General features: G+C 39.8%; 1 protein-coding gene across 1 annotated transcript in view; it reads right to left on the bottom strand.

The window, feature by feature from the left end:
* Window positions 1-16,208, bottom strand: part of FYB1 (FYN binding protein 1) — a 203,214-nt gene that overhangs the window by 33,033 nt on the left and 153,973 nt on the right. The window contains 5 exon segments of the mRNA XM_043976068.1: window positions 99-121; window positions 10,770-10,914; window positions 12,115-12,274; window positions 14,133-14,253; window positions 15,976-16,010. Coding sequence (XP_043832003.1) covers window positions 99-121; window positions 10,770-10,914; window positions 12,115-12,274; window positions 14,133-14,253; window positions 15,976-16,010 — 484 coding nt within the window.

Genomic DNA, 16,208 nt, shown 5'->3' with positions numbered 1-16,208 from the left:
TGTGGAAAATCCTAAATCTGGAAACTGAATACTAATAATTTCTTTATATACAAGTGATATACTACAAAAGAAATGACCCACAAAAATATTCATCTTACCTCCACTGCCACTTTGACTATGACTGGAAAAAAAAGAGAGAATCTGAGTTAGTTGGTGAAATTGTTACCTTCCAGTTAAGAGGACACACAGCAATCTCAAAAAAAAAAATGAAAGAAAGAAAAAGAGAGGAAACATCACTCAGAGCTTTAGAAGGCACATTCTAGATGAACAGAAATCAGGATGTTGATCTTACACCAAATAGGGAAAAATCAAGCAGTCTTCCTCATTTTGTAAATCAATAGCAATGAAGCAAATATGTTAGTTCAAGATGTGGCATTCAATGCAATAGTATTCCACTGGTTTCTACGGTGCATGGGGTGTTCAGGAGGGCTAACACTTCTGGTGTGAGGGCTTACTGAGCATTTTTCAGGGCTGCTCATCTACCTTTTGTATCTACCTGATTTACCCAACTCTCACTTGTGGCTCCAAGAAGCTATAGCATGCATTGTGGCCACACCTCAATAAACTGTTTTGGCAAATAGGCTAAACCAGAAAGAGGGTAACCAACAGTCCTCAAACCCCTTGGTAAGTTAGAGTCTACTCCAAACATGTGAAGACTTTCCCCAGTGGAATGGGCAGATGAGAACAATTTGTTCCAAAGGCCATGAAGATGGCTGAAGCAGGCTCCTTGGACTGCTTAGAGATTGGTCAGGAATCAATGATACCAAAGTCGTCCAATGCACCCCTGACAATTGAGAGTCCTCTTGACTTTTGTCTTGCCACTGGGCCTAGATAACTCAGGAAGAAAGAGTGAGGCTGGTGACTTTGTTTGTTTGGTTTTGGTGAGGCATTTGGGGTTAAGTGACTTGCCCAGGGTCACACAGCTAGTAAGTGTGTCAAGTGTCTGAGGTCGGATTTGAACTCAGGTCCTCCTGGATCCAGGGCCAGTGCTCTATCCACTGCGCCACCTAGCTGCCCCTAGGCTGGTGACTTTGTGCAACTCTGCCTCACTTAAATCCAATTTACTCACAAAGTGAAGACATCATCCATGATGCCACTGGTCTCCTAATAAAATGAAGGACAAACAACAATTCCATTTGATTCTAATTTTATAAGGCTTTTTTTTTTTTAAGCATGGCTTGTCTTAGCAACAGAGCATTTGAAAATATCATGAGGGCAGTATCATGAAGGCATTATTTTTCCTAGCAGGTATATAGAATTTCAGTCTTTGAATTCAAAATTGAATTGTCTGCTTAATATGCCACGATAAAAGTTAATATTTTAAGTGATTCAAGAATTATAGAAGCCAAATTGAGAATGAGGGCAAATCAGCCTAATTTAATGCATTCAGCTAAGATGCCCTTAGAACAGGCTGCCTTTATTTAAAAGCTTTCCTAAGAGCTCATATAAAATTAGAGGTAGAGAGTATCACAGAAGATTAAAAAAATTTTTTGATTATATAAAATTGAAAAGTTTTAGCATAAACAAAATTAATGGAGTTAAATTAATTGTTAACCAGGAAAAAATCTTTAAAGCATTTTTTTCTGATAAAATTCTCATTTCCAATATGTATGTAAATGTGTATTCAAATTTATAAGAACAAGAGCTATTCCCCAGTTAATAAATGTTCAAAGTATATGAATAGGTAGTTTACAGAGGAAGAAGTCCAACATATATACAGACACATATAACAATGATCCAAATCACGAATAATTAGAGAAATGTAAATAAAAACAACTATGAGCTTCTACCTTACAACCATAAAATTGAGAAAAAAATGACAAAAAATGGAAAATGACAGTTGTTGGAAGGGCTTCAAGAAAACAGGCATACTACTGGTGGAGCTGTGAATGGCTAAGGCCATTCTGGAAAGCAATTTAATTATACCTCATAAGTCACTAAACTGTGCATACTCAGTGTTATCACTAGCCTATATTCCAAAGAAATCAAAAAAAGGTCCTGTAGGAATAAACATATTTATACCAGCTCTTCTCATTGTGTCAAAGAATTCAGAACTAAGGGGGGCCCATCATTTGGGGAATGGCTGAACAAGTTACATTATCCAAATGTAATGGAGAAGCATTATGTTGTAATAAATTACAAAAGAAATGAGGAAAAAATCAGTCAGAATTAGGAAGACATATCAACTAATGAAGAGTAAATTGAACAGAACCAGGAGAACAGTTTTTATAATAACAAAACATTATTAAGTAATGGATTAGCTAATCATGAGCCCAGATGAACTCAAGGTATATAATGAGATGTATATTTTTATCATGGCCAATGTGGGGAGTTCTTTTGCTTGACGATGCATATTTGTTTTTCCTTCCTTCAGTGGGAGATGGAGTGAGGGGGAGAAAAGCAAGTTATCCACAGAATTACCAAATGGGAAAAAAGAAAGAAAAGAGTGCCACTAAAGCATTTTTAAAGGTACAAAAGAGAACAGAAGTCAGGTGAGTGGGAAACAAATATGATAGTTTGGAAAATAACTTGTTGTATCTATAACCTTTCCATGTGATCTACAACCACCCCCAAATCCACTAGAAATGAATGTTTTAGAGCAGGAATGCCTGGGAGGGGTATGTGTGAAGGCTTCTGGAGAGTCCGTGGTTCTGTTCTGTTTCTAGAGAATTCTGAGAGAGAGACTAGGGAAGAAGGAGGGGGGAGCAGGGTAAGTGTGTTAGGCATATGTCCATCTCTTGGGAACATGTGGAGAGATGCTGGTACCGAGGTTTGTTGTATTCTTCCATTCAGAGGCACTGAAATGACCGGTAGCTGCTGCGATATGACTGAGTGAAGACCAAGAGGTGCTTTGTTGTGCTAAGCATCATTGAAGCCCTTGAAGTCAGAAGCTTAGTGCTTCCTCTTACATTTCTTTTTCTTTTTTTTTTCTTTTTTTAGTGAGGCAATTGGGGTTAAGTGACTTGCCCAGGGTCACACAGCTAGTAAGTGTTAAGTGTCTGAGGCCGGATTTGAACTCAGGTACTCCTGAATCCAGGGCCGGTGCTCTATCCACTGCACCACCTAGCTGCCCCTCTTACATTTCTAATGGATTCGGCTGGCCAGCCCTTCATTCTTCCCTTTCCATCTGTGTGTACTTTTTGTGCCATGATTTGTACCCCGAGGTTGGATTGTTTTTTAAAGATAAAGACAAAACTAAACTAAAAAACCTAGTGTTAACCTTAGTTTGGGGTGATATTTGGATAAAAGAACTAGGAAAGATGGGTCTGGATAGATGATTGGTAGATGTGTCTCTTTCTTTTCTATTCTGCCCAGCAGGGGGCGAGAGAGGGAAGGCAGAACTGTGTCCTCTACCCCAAACTCACAAACCCAGGAGTTTTTGCTTGTTTGTGACTGCTTTCTAAGCCAGTTAGAAGTGTTAAGCAGGAGAAATAAAAGGAGAGAGATGAAGAGAGAGAGTTCTGTAATCACAGAGAGATTTATAAATTTACCCTGCGTTACTGGGTTTTGTTTGGTGTGTGTGTGTGTGTATGTGTGTGTGTGTGTGTGTTTTGGTGGGGCAATGAGGGTTAAGCGACTTGCCCAGGGTCACACAGCTAGTTAAATGTCAACTCTCTGAGGCCGAATTTGAACTCAGGTCCTTCTGAATCCATCGCCAGTGCTTTATCCACTGCGCCACCTAGCTGCCCCCTCCCTAGGTTACTGTTATTGTTGGATAGGAGGGGATTCATTGAGTAGGTTCCTCTATCTCTTCTCTCTGTTATTTGTTACATTTCTCTTAAAAGCTCTCCTCTCCCCCCTCCCCCATCTCAATAGCAACCTGTTACATGTTTGTTACATGGTAATATCTGTATTACATATACTTTGAGGGAGAAGCAAACTAATTGTTTTTCTCAGATGAAATTAAACTACTACTTCTTCCCTTGATAATTTCCTTTTTATTTTATTTTCTCCCAAACTTAAAGAGATTATCCATTGTTTGTTTTCATCCAGGAGATGGAGAAAGCCAATTCTCCTACTTCATCTGGAACTCACAGTATCCTTTGTCATGCCAGATTTGTTCTCCCCATTTCTTCCCTTCACAAGTTTGAGAGTTTAATATTTACTGAGAAACAATATGAAATAGTACAGGGATCAGCAAACTATGGCTAGCAGGTGACCTGTTTTTGTCAGGCCCACAAGTGGCTGAATTTGACCCATGGATTTGCCAATCCCTGAAGTAGTTGATAGTTGATTATCTGGCCCCAGAGCAGGAAGATGATATCAGGTCCAGCCTATGAAACATACTGGTTTAGTGACCTTGGGCAAGTTATTTAACCACTTTAGGCCAGTGATTTCAAAATCAGATGGAAAAGTGTGTGTGTGGGGGGGGTATCTCTGCTAGTAGCATATTGACAGTTTTAAAATATATTATCTATATTTTGTTGTATCTTTATTTATTTTGTTAAGTATTTCCCAATTACATTTTAATATGGTTGATTTGCAAGACTGCTTGACATCTCTACTCTATTTAATTTTGGTAAATTGCAGAGAAAGTACTGAACTGAATTGGTGGAGGAAATGGCAAACCACTCCAGTATCACATTGAAGAAAACCCCAAATGGGAACACCAAGAGTTGGACGCACTGAACCTCATCACCATCAGCAACAACATTTTATTGTTAATAGTGATCTGGATCTATTAAGCATTGACATGGCAATGCTCACTCAGCCACACATAATTCTAAGTCGTCCATACCCCCGGTCTACATTCCTATTTTTATTACATAGATCTGTAAGTAGCAAAACAAAATAAAATAAAACCTGGCTTTTGTCTCCCTATACTTAAGGATAGTGACTTACCCAGGGTTAAACAGTAATCAGTGGCAAAGTTAACTATATGGCACTTTGATCTTTGGACACTATTTTGCTGAAGAAAAAGGTTGTTTTTTTTCTTTCAGAAATTCTTCAAGGTTTAATAGTTGTCCAGATATGAATGACCTAAGTTTAAATAATGCCTTCAACTTTAGAGCAATATTCTTTTCTAATGGATTTGCTATTTATTCATGAATTCTTGTAGCATAATCAACTTTTATTTAGTAAGGCCTTACTTGGACATGGCTTTTTAGAATAGAGAAGTTAGAAAATGGGAGGAAATTTTTAAAAATCAATTTTATATATAAAAATGTACTCACTAATTACATACTTGGTTATAAAACATCATTATTGGGAAATTTTTGAAATACGGTATATGGCAACTTGTATCTTTTCTGAAAGAAATGATTAGAGACACTAAGCTGCTAAACACCAAGATATTGGGTCAATGTGTTTCTTATTACTAAGGCCACTTTAAAGGTCTGATAAAATTGGTGCACGTGTCGAAAATTCTGATGCATATAAGGATGATTCATTGACATAAACTAGGGAGAAGGTATATGTCAGGTGATGATTCACTAGAGAAGATAAAACTGCCAGAGAACAGTTTAACACGTTTAATGCAAGATAAAAGCACTTGAGCGAAATACATTACTAGGGGACTGGGGACCACATGATAATCTTGTTTTATTTTGTTTTTTACTATAGTAACACATGAAACTGAAAAATACAAAACACATTATTAAGAATCCTTGATCTCCTTTAGGAGGGGGATGCTAGGAATCATGAAGCTCCTGGATCATCTATATAGACTTTGGTACCCTTCTTGGGAGATTTTAAGTTGTACCATATTGAGTGAATGGTTCTAAGCTTTTAATAGGTTTGCATTAGAGCTGTAACCAGGGTGAGGCAATGAAGGTTTTTTCTTAGAGCATAAAGGGTTGTCAATATTCAGGGACATGCTTTGTGGTCCTTTAGCCATCGCTTTCATGTCTCAAAGTCCTTTACCACCTCCAATTGCTCACCCAGCCCTTAGGTGCCATCTCCCTCCAGAAATTACTTATTTTCTATTTGTTATTCTAGGTATATGGTGTATCATTAGTAGACTGTAAGTTCCTTGAGGGCAGGAATGGCTTTTCATTTTTATCTTTGTATTGCCAGCACCTAGAGCAGGAAATGCCTCGAATATAATGTTCTGTTGTGTCTGACTCTTTGTGACCACATTTGGGGTTTTCTTGGAAAAGATACTGGAATGGTTTGTGGTTTCCTTCTCCAAGTGAGGAATCTGAGGCAAACAGGGTTAAGTGACTTGCCCAAGGTCACACAGTTAGGAAGTGTCTGAGATCAGATTTGAACTAAAGAAGATAAGTCTTCCTGATTTCAGGCCCAGCACTCTATCCACTGAGCCACCTAGCTGCCCCTCAAATATAATGGACACTTAGTAAATGCTTGTTGAATCGAATTGAATGGGTTCCTTTTTCTTGTGGAAATATTCCAGGAAGAAAAATGCACCTTAGAATGCTATATAAATGCTAGTGGTAGTGGTGGTGGTGGTGGTGGTGGTGGTGGTGATGATGATGAAGAAGAAAAAGGGTAATAGGGTGAAAGAGAGGAAGAGGGAAAGGGAAAAGGGGAGAAGAATAGGGAGAAGGTTAAGGAAAGGAGCAAGAAAAAATCATGGGGTAGTAGAGAGGGCAGTGGACTTGGAGTCAGGAAGCACTGGGTTCAAGTCTTTGCCTCTGATACCTACTAGCAGTGTGACGTTGGGCAAATCCCTTAGCATCTCTCAGTGACCTCTAGGCAGCTCTCTAAGACTTTAAGTCCCAGATGAATTGCTGATTCTCATTGGTAATAGGATTTCTACACCAATGAAATTTCAGACCTAGACCTAACCCTTCAAAAACAAAAACAAACACAAACCAATTACAACATAATTTGTACTGCCTATTTTGTAGACTACTACAAGGAAAATGGGTTGTAAGCTGTGAAGAACTGTATAAATATATATCATTATATAAAGCTTTATTGTTTACAAAGCTCTTTCCTCACAACTTCCCAAAAGTAATGCAATTATCATTACTCCCACTTTTCAGATGAAAAAAACTGAGGCTCATAGAAGTTAAATGACTTTCCTGAGGTTACATTGCCAATTGTCAGGTCCAAGAGAAAGAAAATATGGGGAAGGGAATGTTGGATGAGAGGGAAGGAAAGAAGGAAGAGAAAAGGAAGAAGTGATACCAAATGAAATGATTAGGGACCTTCTTTCTTCCCTTGCAGTTAAATTGACTTGTGCTCTCTCTAAACTTCTGGCATTAGTAGAAGGATGTAAGGTCTATCAGCACCTACCTAGTAGACAGCTCTGCAGCTGATGCTAGAGCTTCCTCTTTACTCTCCCAATTCCCCAGGTGAATTCCTCTAGGGTGACTGATGTTCACACATCATGAAGTAGACTTTTTTTTTTTTTTGCAGGGCAATAAGGGTTAAGTGACTTGTCCAGGGTCACATGGCTAGTAAGTGTCAAGTGTCTGGGACTGGATTTGAACTCAGGTCCTCCTGAATCCATGGCTGGTGCTTTATCCACTGCACCACCTAGCTGCCCCATGAAGTAGATTTTTTTAAATGGTCATCATAATCCTACAGGAGACTTGTTTCTAGAGGAACTATTTGCTGAGGTATTCCAGTACCGTGTTTCTCCCAGGTTCAATGAGTTGCTATGTTTTTTAAAAATTGTTCTAATGATGTGTCATACTTAAGAGATTAATAGCATTACTAAAATATGTGAAAAAATGGAGAAATGCACAAACACAAAGAGTGGGGACAAAACTCCTCCTCTTAAGGATATGGAAGTACTTTAAAAGGTAGATGTGACAGCATTTCAGATAGCCCTTGTAACTCCCAACTGCAGGAGAGGCAGGAGCCAGGATACTACCAATATGGTCAGTTGCATCATTGGCTAAACAGCAAATTCATCTCAGGGTGTCAATGAAGCAAAGCAGAAAACCAAGAGCTGACATTTGGAACAGGCTGTTGAAAATGGGTAGGTCTGAGTGAACCAAGAGGGAAAAAAAAGTCAATCTCTAGTTTCCCTTTAAAATTCTGAAGGGCTAGGTGGCGTAGGGCAGCTAGGTGATGCAGTGGATAAAGCACTGACCTTGGATTCAGGAGGACCTGAGTTCAAATCCAGACTCAGACTCTTGACACTAGCTGTGTGACCCTGGGCAAGTCACTTAACCCTCACTGCCCTACAAAAAGAAAAAATTCTGAAGGGCTGAAAAAGCTGAACTTTTATATCAAAAGGCCAAAGTAACCCTTCAGTGCAAAGCTTTTGTTTCCTCCTATGCTGTTCTTTTGAGGTACCATCATCTTTCCAATCATTCACGTTTGCAAGTTTCAAGTCATCCTGGACTCATGCTGTCATGCTTTATAGATCTTATCAGCTGCCAAGTCTTGCTGATTCTCCCTTCACAAGATTTCCCATGTCTAGGTCCCCTTCTCTCCACTCACCAGATCACCACCCTAGTTCAAGCCTTTTCACCTGGACTATTGTATGAGGCATCTTGGTGTCACAGTGGACAAAGTTGTGGGCCTTGAGTTAGAAAGACCTGAATTCAAATCTGGCCTCTGACTCTTAGTAATTATGTGACTTAACCTCTGTCTCAGTTTCTTCACCTGAAAAATGGGAAGCAGCTACCTTTCATGGTTGTTGTGAGAATCAATTGAGATAACATTTGTAAAGTTCAGAGAAGGGAATAACTTCTCTAATGACTAATAATAATAAGTCTCCCTGAAGTCAGTCATTCCCTTCTCTAAATCATCTGCTTGCAGGGCAGCTACGTGGCGCAGTGGATAGAACACCAGCCCTGGATTCAGGAGGACCTAAGTTCAAATCTGGCCTCAGACACTTGACACTTACTAGCTGTGTGACCCTGGGCAAGTCACTTAATCCCAGTTGCTTTGCCAAAAAATAAAATGATTTCCTGGCTGCTGTGCCCATTATGACCTCCACTTGGCAAAGTCTTAGAGCTTAGGGCCCCTCATCTAAGCCAAGTGGGGAATCCAGTCTGTCTCTAGTGATGCCTCCTAACTGCTGAGTGGCTGCTACCAGAGGAAGTTTGTGATGACCTCTCTCTTCTCAATCTTATCTCACAGCCTAGATGCCAGGGCTTGGGGGTAGGGCTGAAGGACAATCAGACAGTACAAGTGGATCAGTTTCCCAGGTGTTCCAGATAGCCTTCCTGAGGATGAAATCACCTGTGACTAATCTTGCCTCCCACCTTTCACTCTCCACTTTCTCTCTTTACCCCTAGTTATTGGCAGAGGGAAGTCAAAAGGAGTGGGAACCACTGCACATATCTGCCATGATAGTCTGAACTCACTCATTAGCAGTGCAATAGGGGACAGCTAGGTGGCGCAGTGGATAAAGCACCAGCCCTGGATTCAGGAGGACCTGAGTTCAAATCCAGTCCCAGACACTTGACACTTACTAGCTGTGTGACCCTGGGCAAGTCACTTAACCCTCACTGCTCTGCAAAAAGCAAACAACAACAACAACAACAACAACAAAAACCCTAACAGCAGTGCAATAAAGGGGCAAGGAGTCCACGTTGGGGGAAAAAAAAAAAGAAAAGAAAGAAAGATTTAGTTTATGCTGAGATAATGAGTAGTCTGTCTGTCTGACAAAACAGGGTTGTTCCTAAAGCACAGGTGTGACCGTTATTCCCCGGCGGAACTGACTCCAGCACCTCCCTATTCTTTGTAGGATCAAATAAAAATTTCCTCTGTTAGGCATATTTAATTCTCCACAGCTTGGCTCCAAGCTATCTTTTCAGGAAGAGGATACATTATTCATTTCTCTTTTTGCACTCTGGATGAGTCAAATTGGCCTTCTTGTTGTTCCTTATGTACGCATTCTATTTCCCATCTCTGGGCCTTTGCCCAGGTTGTTCCATATGCCAGGAATACATTTCCCCTTTACTGCTCCCTTATGGGATGCCTGTATTCTTTCAAGGCTTAGCCAAGCACCATCTCCTACAGGAAGTCTTTTCTAATTTCTCTAGCTGCTATTACTCCTCTCCACCAAATATTTTGTATCTTTTTTGTGTATGATTTATATATACTCCTATGTATATGCAGTCTTCTATAGAATATAAGCTCCTGGAGGTGACTTGTGTCATTTATGTACTTGTATCCCCTGCACAATGACCAGCACAGAGGATACTTAATAAATGTTTACTGATTGAGATAATAATAATGATAATAGTTCATACTTACGTAGCACTTTAAGATTTACAAAACACTTTTCACACAACTCTTTGACATAAATAGGGAAATATTATTGACTCACCTGTGGTTATATAAATAATATGTTTTCATGGATGATGGATTTAGGGTGGGAATTGGCCTCAGAGACCATCTAGTTCAATCCCTTCACAGAGGAGGAAACCCAGTCTCAAAGAAGGAAATGTGATTGACCCAAAGACACGCAGAGAGGCAGATTTTGAACCCAAAGTACCAAGCCATGATTCAAACACAAATCCTCTGATTCCAAGGGCAGTGCTCTTTTTACACAGCCATGGCACCTGCATTTCACTTACAAAGCTTCCATAGCATTTAGGCCAAATCTCATCTTGGCAAATATATTTAAAAGATCAACTTTGGTATATCCTAATTATTGATTTGGCCAAAGGTTTCCTTATTTCAACTAAAAGTTGACACAAGTAGATGAGAGTTTGACAGATGAATGTGGAATTCATTATAATGAGATTATGACCTTTTTTTTCAAGCTCTTGTGATTTTTAATTTAGTTGGAGGACAGCACAATGAGAGAAGCAGGAGACATGGACGACAACATTTTCCCCAGGACTCAAGAGTTCAGAGGACAGACAGGCAGCTTCAACACTTGCTTATGGACACACCTGCTTATGCTGCCATGTTCAGCGACGTCATCATACACTTCCTGATCATCTTCTATGGGTCTTGATGGAAGAGTGCTCATTGAATTTTTCTTTCTTTTCAAGGAATCATAATCGATCTCCACTGCTGTTGTTTTAATATAGCCATCTACAGATTGAGGGGAGAAAAAACCCAAGTTAGGTTTGAGAAGCCACAATTTGGGAAGTAATCTGCCTTCCCTACCAGATCTTTTTTATCACTCCAACTTTTCTGCTTTGTGATTCTCTTTTTTTGTTTGTTTTGTTTTGTTTTGTTTTTTAGTGAGGCAATTGGGGTTAAGTGACTTGCCCAGGGTCACACAGCTAGTAAGTGTCAAGTGTCTGAGGCCGGATTTGAACTCAGGTCCTCCTGAATCCAGGGCCGGTGCTCTATCTACTGCGCCACCTAGCTGCCCTGTGATTCTCTTTTAAATACACCCTTTATGATTCTCTCTTTAAAACAATTCAAAGCTCTGTCCTGCTGAAATTTAGTTAATGCCAGAATGATAAGTAACCTTTCCTACAAAGTGCTCAAAGTGCTACATTTTCATCTAGCATTGAATTTTTTTCTCATAAAAAGAAAATTGATATGGATTTAATGAATGTTATAAAAATATTCAGATCATAGGGGCTACTAGTCCAACCCCTTTATTTTACATGCAAGAAAGGAGGTTGAGGGGAGGATAAGTGATTTGTTTAAGGTCACAAGGTAGTATGTACCAGAAGTGGGTCTTCTGACTCTAGAAGCAATGTTCTTATTATTGTACCATGCTGCCTCCTGATATAGCAAGGAATTTAGATCCTAAGAAGGTTACTGTTAAATGGACAGGTTGAGAGAAGAAGCATGACACAGTGTACTGGGGACTGGCCCTAAAGTCAGGAAGACCTAGGTTCAAATCTCACTTCTTCCCTATACCGGCTGTGTGACTCTGGTTGTCCCTTAACCTCTCAGTTCTCTGGGTCACTTTCTAAGACTATAAGTTACAAAGAAGGATCTGAAATAGTTGTGGAAGTCCCTCTTTGGGTGTTCCCTAAGTGGACGAAATCACAATTTCAGTTTTCCTACTCCCCCCACCCTAAAAAAGAGAAGACCTGTTTATCCACAAATATTCCTGGAAACATTATTTTTAACACTTTGAAAAATTTTGAAACAAGCCATGTGCCCAAAGGTTGAACAATGATTCATTAATTTGACCAGAATTGGATGTAGAATTGGAGCTCTGAGGAATGAGCAGCTTACCCGAAATGGGGCTAGGGGGGAAAAAGCAGAACCAAAACACCAACAACATAAGGAAACTATTTTGAAGAAAAGGAGGAACATTGAACTTACATGCACCTCTGGAGGTTCTGCCTAACCATTTTCCTTCAGGGTTGTCCGTGATGCGGATTATTTCGATTTCCTCTCCTTGCTTGACACTCAGCTCATTTTTCCCGCCTTTGACATCACAGCAAGCCTTAGCTTGATGAAGAACTTGAATAGGACCTGTTAGCTTCAAGGAGTAAGAAATAGCATATTGTCCACACGTTCTTTTAGGTTTTAGAGCTTTAAGGAATTCAAATGACCGTATCTGATCTACTTGAAGAAGGGCGATAACCAGGAGTCCTGTCTAGGGGACATTTAGAATACAGCAAAGGAACAAAAGGCACCAGGGGCTGGGCCAGGATGTAATTGGCTCAAAGAACAAGGACATGTTGCTTAGTGGCTGAAAGGAACCTATTGATTCTAAGGATACTGCCTTGTGCCCTGACTTCAATCAATAAACAAAACAATGTGCATTTAAACATCTGATGAGCATCTCCTCTACAGTGTGTCCTAGTGCAGATTTAAGCTTTAATTCCTAACCGCACTAAGACTTTTGGGACCAGAGGCTTCACGGGGATTTGCCGGACCCGTTTTCTGAAGAAAGCTTATGCTTCACTGAATAACCAGCCCATTGTTCTACTGCCTTGCTGTGGGACTGAAAATGTCAGAGGAAGGACAGTCTATGCAGAGAGGAAGGGCTCTCTTGTTACAGTTGGCAACTGTTTGGAAAAGGTTGGTAAATGCCCCCATCTAAGCTTGAAACAGACATCTGTTGGTATCCTGAATAGCTTGATGACGTCCTGCAAGCATTAGGACTGGCTGGGCTGCATTCTGAAGTCATGCCTATCTGCATATTTCAGTATCTGTGGTGAATTTTGCTGTTTTCAATGAAGATCCAGTTTTCAATTCAAATCCTAATTTATCATCCTAATTTATCTGGTCACACCGAGATAGCGGGAGAGTGATATGGGATTCAGTTATCAGAGATCAGAGCAGGTCAGGAACATAGGCAGGTCAGATAAAAGTTAAAAGAACATAGCATAAAGAGGTCAAAGTTCAGATCAAGCTTCAGGTCAGGAATATAGAAAGACAAACCAAAGATCAAAGGAGATGGGGTAGGGCAGATATTAAAAGCCACAGCACCAGCAAGAGTGCCAAGTTCAGGGATCTGGGTAAAACAGGTAAAGGTGCCATTTTTCCTTAGATCATAGTTCTTGAACTGGAAGGAACCTTAGAGATCAATTGTCCATCTCCCTCATCATATAGATGAAGAAACTAAGTCCTATGGAGATGTAATGATTTGCTTAAGATCACAAAGGTAGAAAGTCCCAGATTTGGGACTTGAACTCAAGCCCCATGACCCCAAGTTCAATACTTCAACTCCAGAGTGCTTGACAATAATTTTGAGATATGGATCAGTTAAGCTTCTCTTACTTATTTCTTCTCAGGGCAAATACTGGGCTTAGGATGTGGGTGAGCTCAAATTCCTGGGTATGGGCTTTTGCTAAACACAGCACAATAGGAGATTCTGGTTTTCTTTTTTTCCACTTAGTCAAAAACACCTTGAGAGATTTTTTATGGAAAAGCTAGCATGCTAAAGTTTACTTTTCACAGCCTCAGATGGATCTGTAACCTCATCAATTTAGGAGTTTCATCCAGTAATGTAGCTCATGGCCCATCTATACCTTTGTTTTTATCAAGTCTTCTTTTTGTTGTTGTTGTTGTTTGTCTTTTTGTGGGGCAATGAGGTTTAAATCACTTGCCCAGGGTCACACAGCTAGTAAGTGTCAAGTGTCTGAGGTCAGATTTGAACCCAGGTACTCCTGAATCCAGGACTGGTGCTTTATCCACTTTGCCACCTAGCTGCCCCTTATCAAGTCTTCTTAAACCCAAGAGTGTCTATATTAGGAAAGGAGACATCACTAAGAAGGATTATTGAGACATCTCTTTTTTTCCAGAATTTGATCATCAGTGCATTTTTGTTCTGGCATTCCTAAAGTTTCCAAAAGTTAATCTTTTTACTCGGCACCAAATAATAAACTTACTTTGAACTTTTTCTTGATCTCTTGCTCCTTTTTTTCCTTCTCCTTCTGCTCTTTCTTCTCCTGCTCCAGTCTTTTCTTCTCTTCTTTATCCCTCTTCTTCTCTCGTTCTTTTGTTGTTTCTCTGAAAATAAGAGATTTTTTTTTTTTTTGCTTACATTGGAATGGATGACCTAGACATTACTGTCTCTAAAACTTTTCTACTCACAGCTGAAGAGGTTATTCAGATCATGGATACTGGAAATGAAGCCAAGTTAAGACCAACTAACCTTGCACTTCATGGGCCCTGTCAGTCTGGAGGTGTGACTAGTAGTGGAGGACTCTTGGAAAAGGAGAGGCCCACAGCCTGTAGGCTTCCTCCTACAAGGTTCTCCCTTTCAAATAGAATCATATATATGATCATAGATCTAGGGCTGGAAGGACCTCAGAGGCCAGCTCATCTGTTCCTATCATTTTTACTGATGAGGAAATTAAGTACCAGTGAACTTAAGTGACTTGACCCAAATCACACAGCTATGAAGTGTCAGGGGAAGGATTGGAGCCCAGTTCTCTGACTCAGAACTAGTGTTCTTTCTATCATATAGCAGAGCTACTTGGCCAATGGATGGAGACTACTTCAGGTACCATCCCTTCTCTCTTTGCTCATTAACAGGCAGACGATTAAAAGATATTGGGAGTCAGCTAGGTGGCACAGTGGATAGAGCACTGGCCCTGGATTCAGGAGGACCTGAGTTCAAATCCGGCCTCAGACACTTAACACTTACTAGCTGTGTAACCCTGGGCAAGTCACTTAACCCCAATTGCCTCATTTAAAAAAAAAAAAGATATTGGGGCCATGCTTACTAGTGTGTCCAGAATTTCATGTCAGTCGTTGATGGACTAAGTATATAAGGTACCTACATTTAAGATAACTTAAGAGGAAATACCACATTGTATATCATTCAATTACTTTTTGGGGGGGGGTGATGCAATTGGGGTTAAGTGACTTGCCCAGGGTCACACAGCTAGTAAGTGTCAAGTGTCTGAGGCCAGACCTGAACTCAGGTCCTCCCGAATCCAGGCTGGGTGCTCTATCCACTGTGCCACCTAGCGGCCCCCCAATTACTTTTCAAGAAACAGTTTTCATTTTCTTGGGCTATCTACAATTTCATTTGGAAGCCAATATAATTTACTTTCCAATGCATAGCAAGCTGGTACCTTGGTGCTTTACAGTATAAAGGTAAAACTCAGAGCCTGTGGACCTCATGTGATCAGCAAAACTCCAGAATGAGCCAGAATCAGATTAAAATGTAACAGGAAAATGGTTAACAAAACATATAAAAATGAAACAGATAATGTCAATTTATGGTTCTCTAAGTTAATATGTGGCCTTCAGGGATGTGTTTCTATTGGACACCAAACTTTTAAGGTATTACTCATAGCATCCCTCCAAGAAAAACCATTCATCACTAGGATAATTGGACACATATAGATTGAGAGATTTATCTGAGAACATTTGGAGAGTAGATGACAAAGAATACTAGCTTTTTGTTTCTTGGGTCTGTGATTTATCTATTAATCCACATGTTCTCTAAATCTACTTATTACACTTTTTTTATGTACCATCCTTAGAGAAGCGCTGTTCTCCTAAGTAGTGGAGATCCTGCCCACCTCTGATGTGATTGCTTTTACCCTCAGGACTCTTCAGTTCTTCACATTGAGTCAAAGGTTACAATGGACCTGCCTTATGCCAGTCATTTGAACAAAATGATTTTTAGATTTCTAGCATAGTTAGCCCATGCTCCCTAGCACAGATGTTGCATTGTTGTTTTTTTTAAAGAATCATTTATAAAAATATAACTCTTACATGTCTTCATATGTTTCTCCATCACTGTCTTGATCCTGTAAGAGAAAAAATAGCTAGTGGTAAATTTTTACTGATTTCAAGAGAAGAAAAACTAAATGTTAAATGGGTTAAAAACATTGTGACTCATTCACAGAGTATAAGAAAGTTAAGCCTTGCTTAAAATACTTTCTCATGAGATAGAATGGAAATAACAAATACTGAATGAACCTTGCCCCTCTATTCTTTTTTTTTTT

This window comes from Dromiciops gliroides, chromosome 1, assembly GCF_019393635.1.
Source record: "Dromiciops gliroides isolate mDroGli1 chromosome 1, mDroGli1.pri, whole genome shotgun sequence".
NCBI lineage: Eukaryota > Metazoa > Chordata > Mammalia > Microbiotheria > Microbiotheriidae > Dromiciops > Dromiciops gliroides.
Note: the sequence above shows the minus strand (reverse complement) of the source record. Positions and strands in the feature narration are given on the sequence as shown.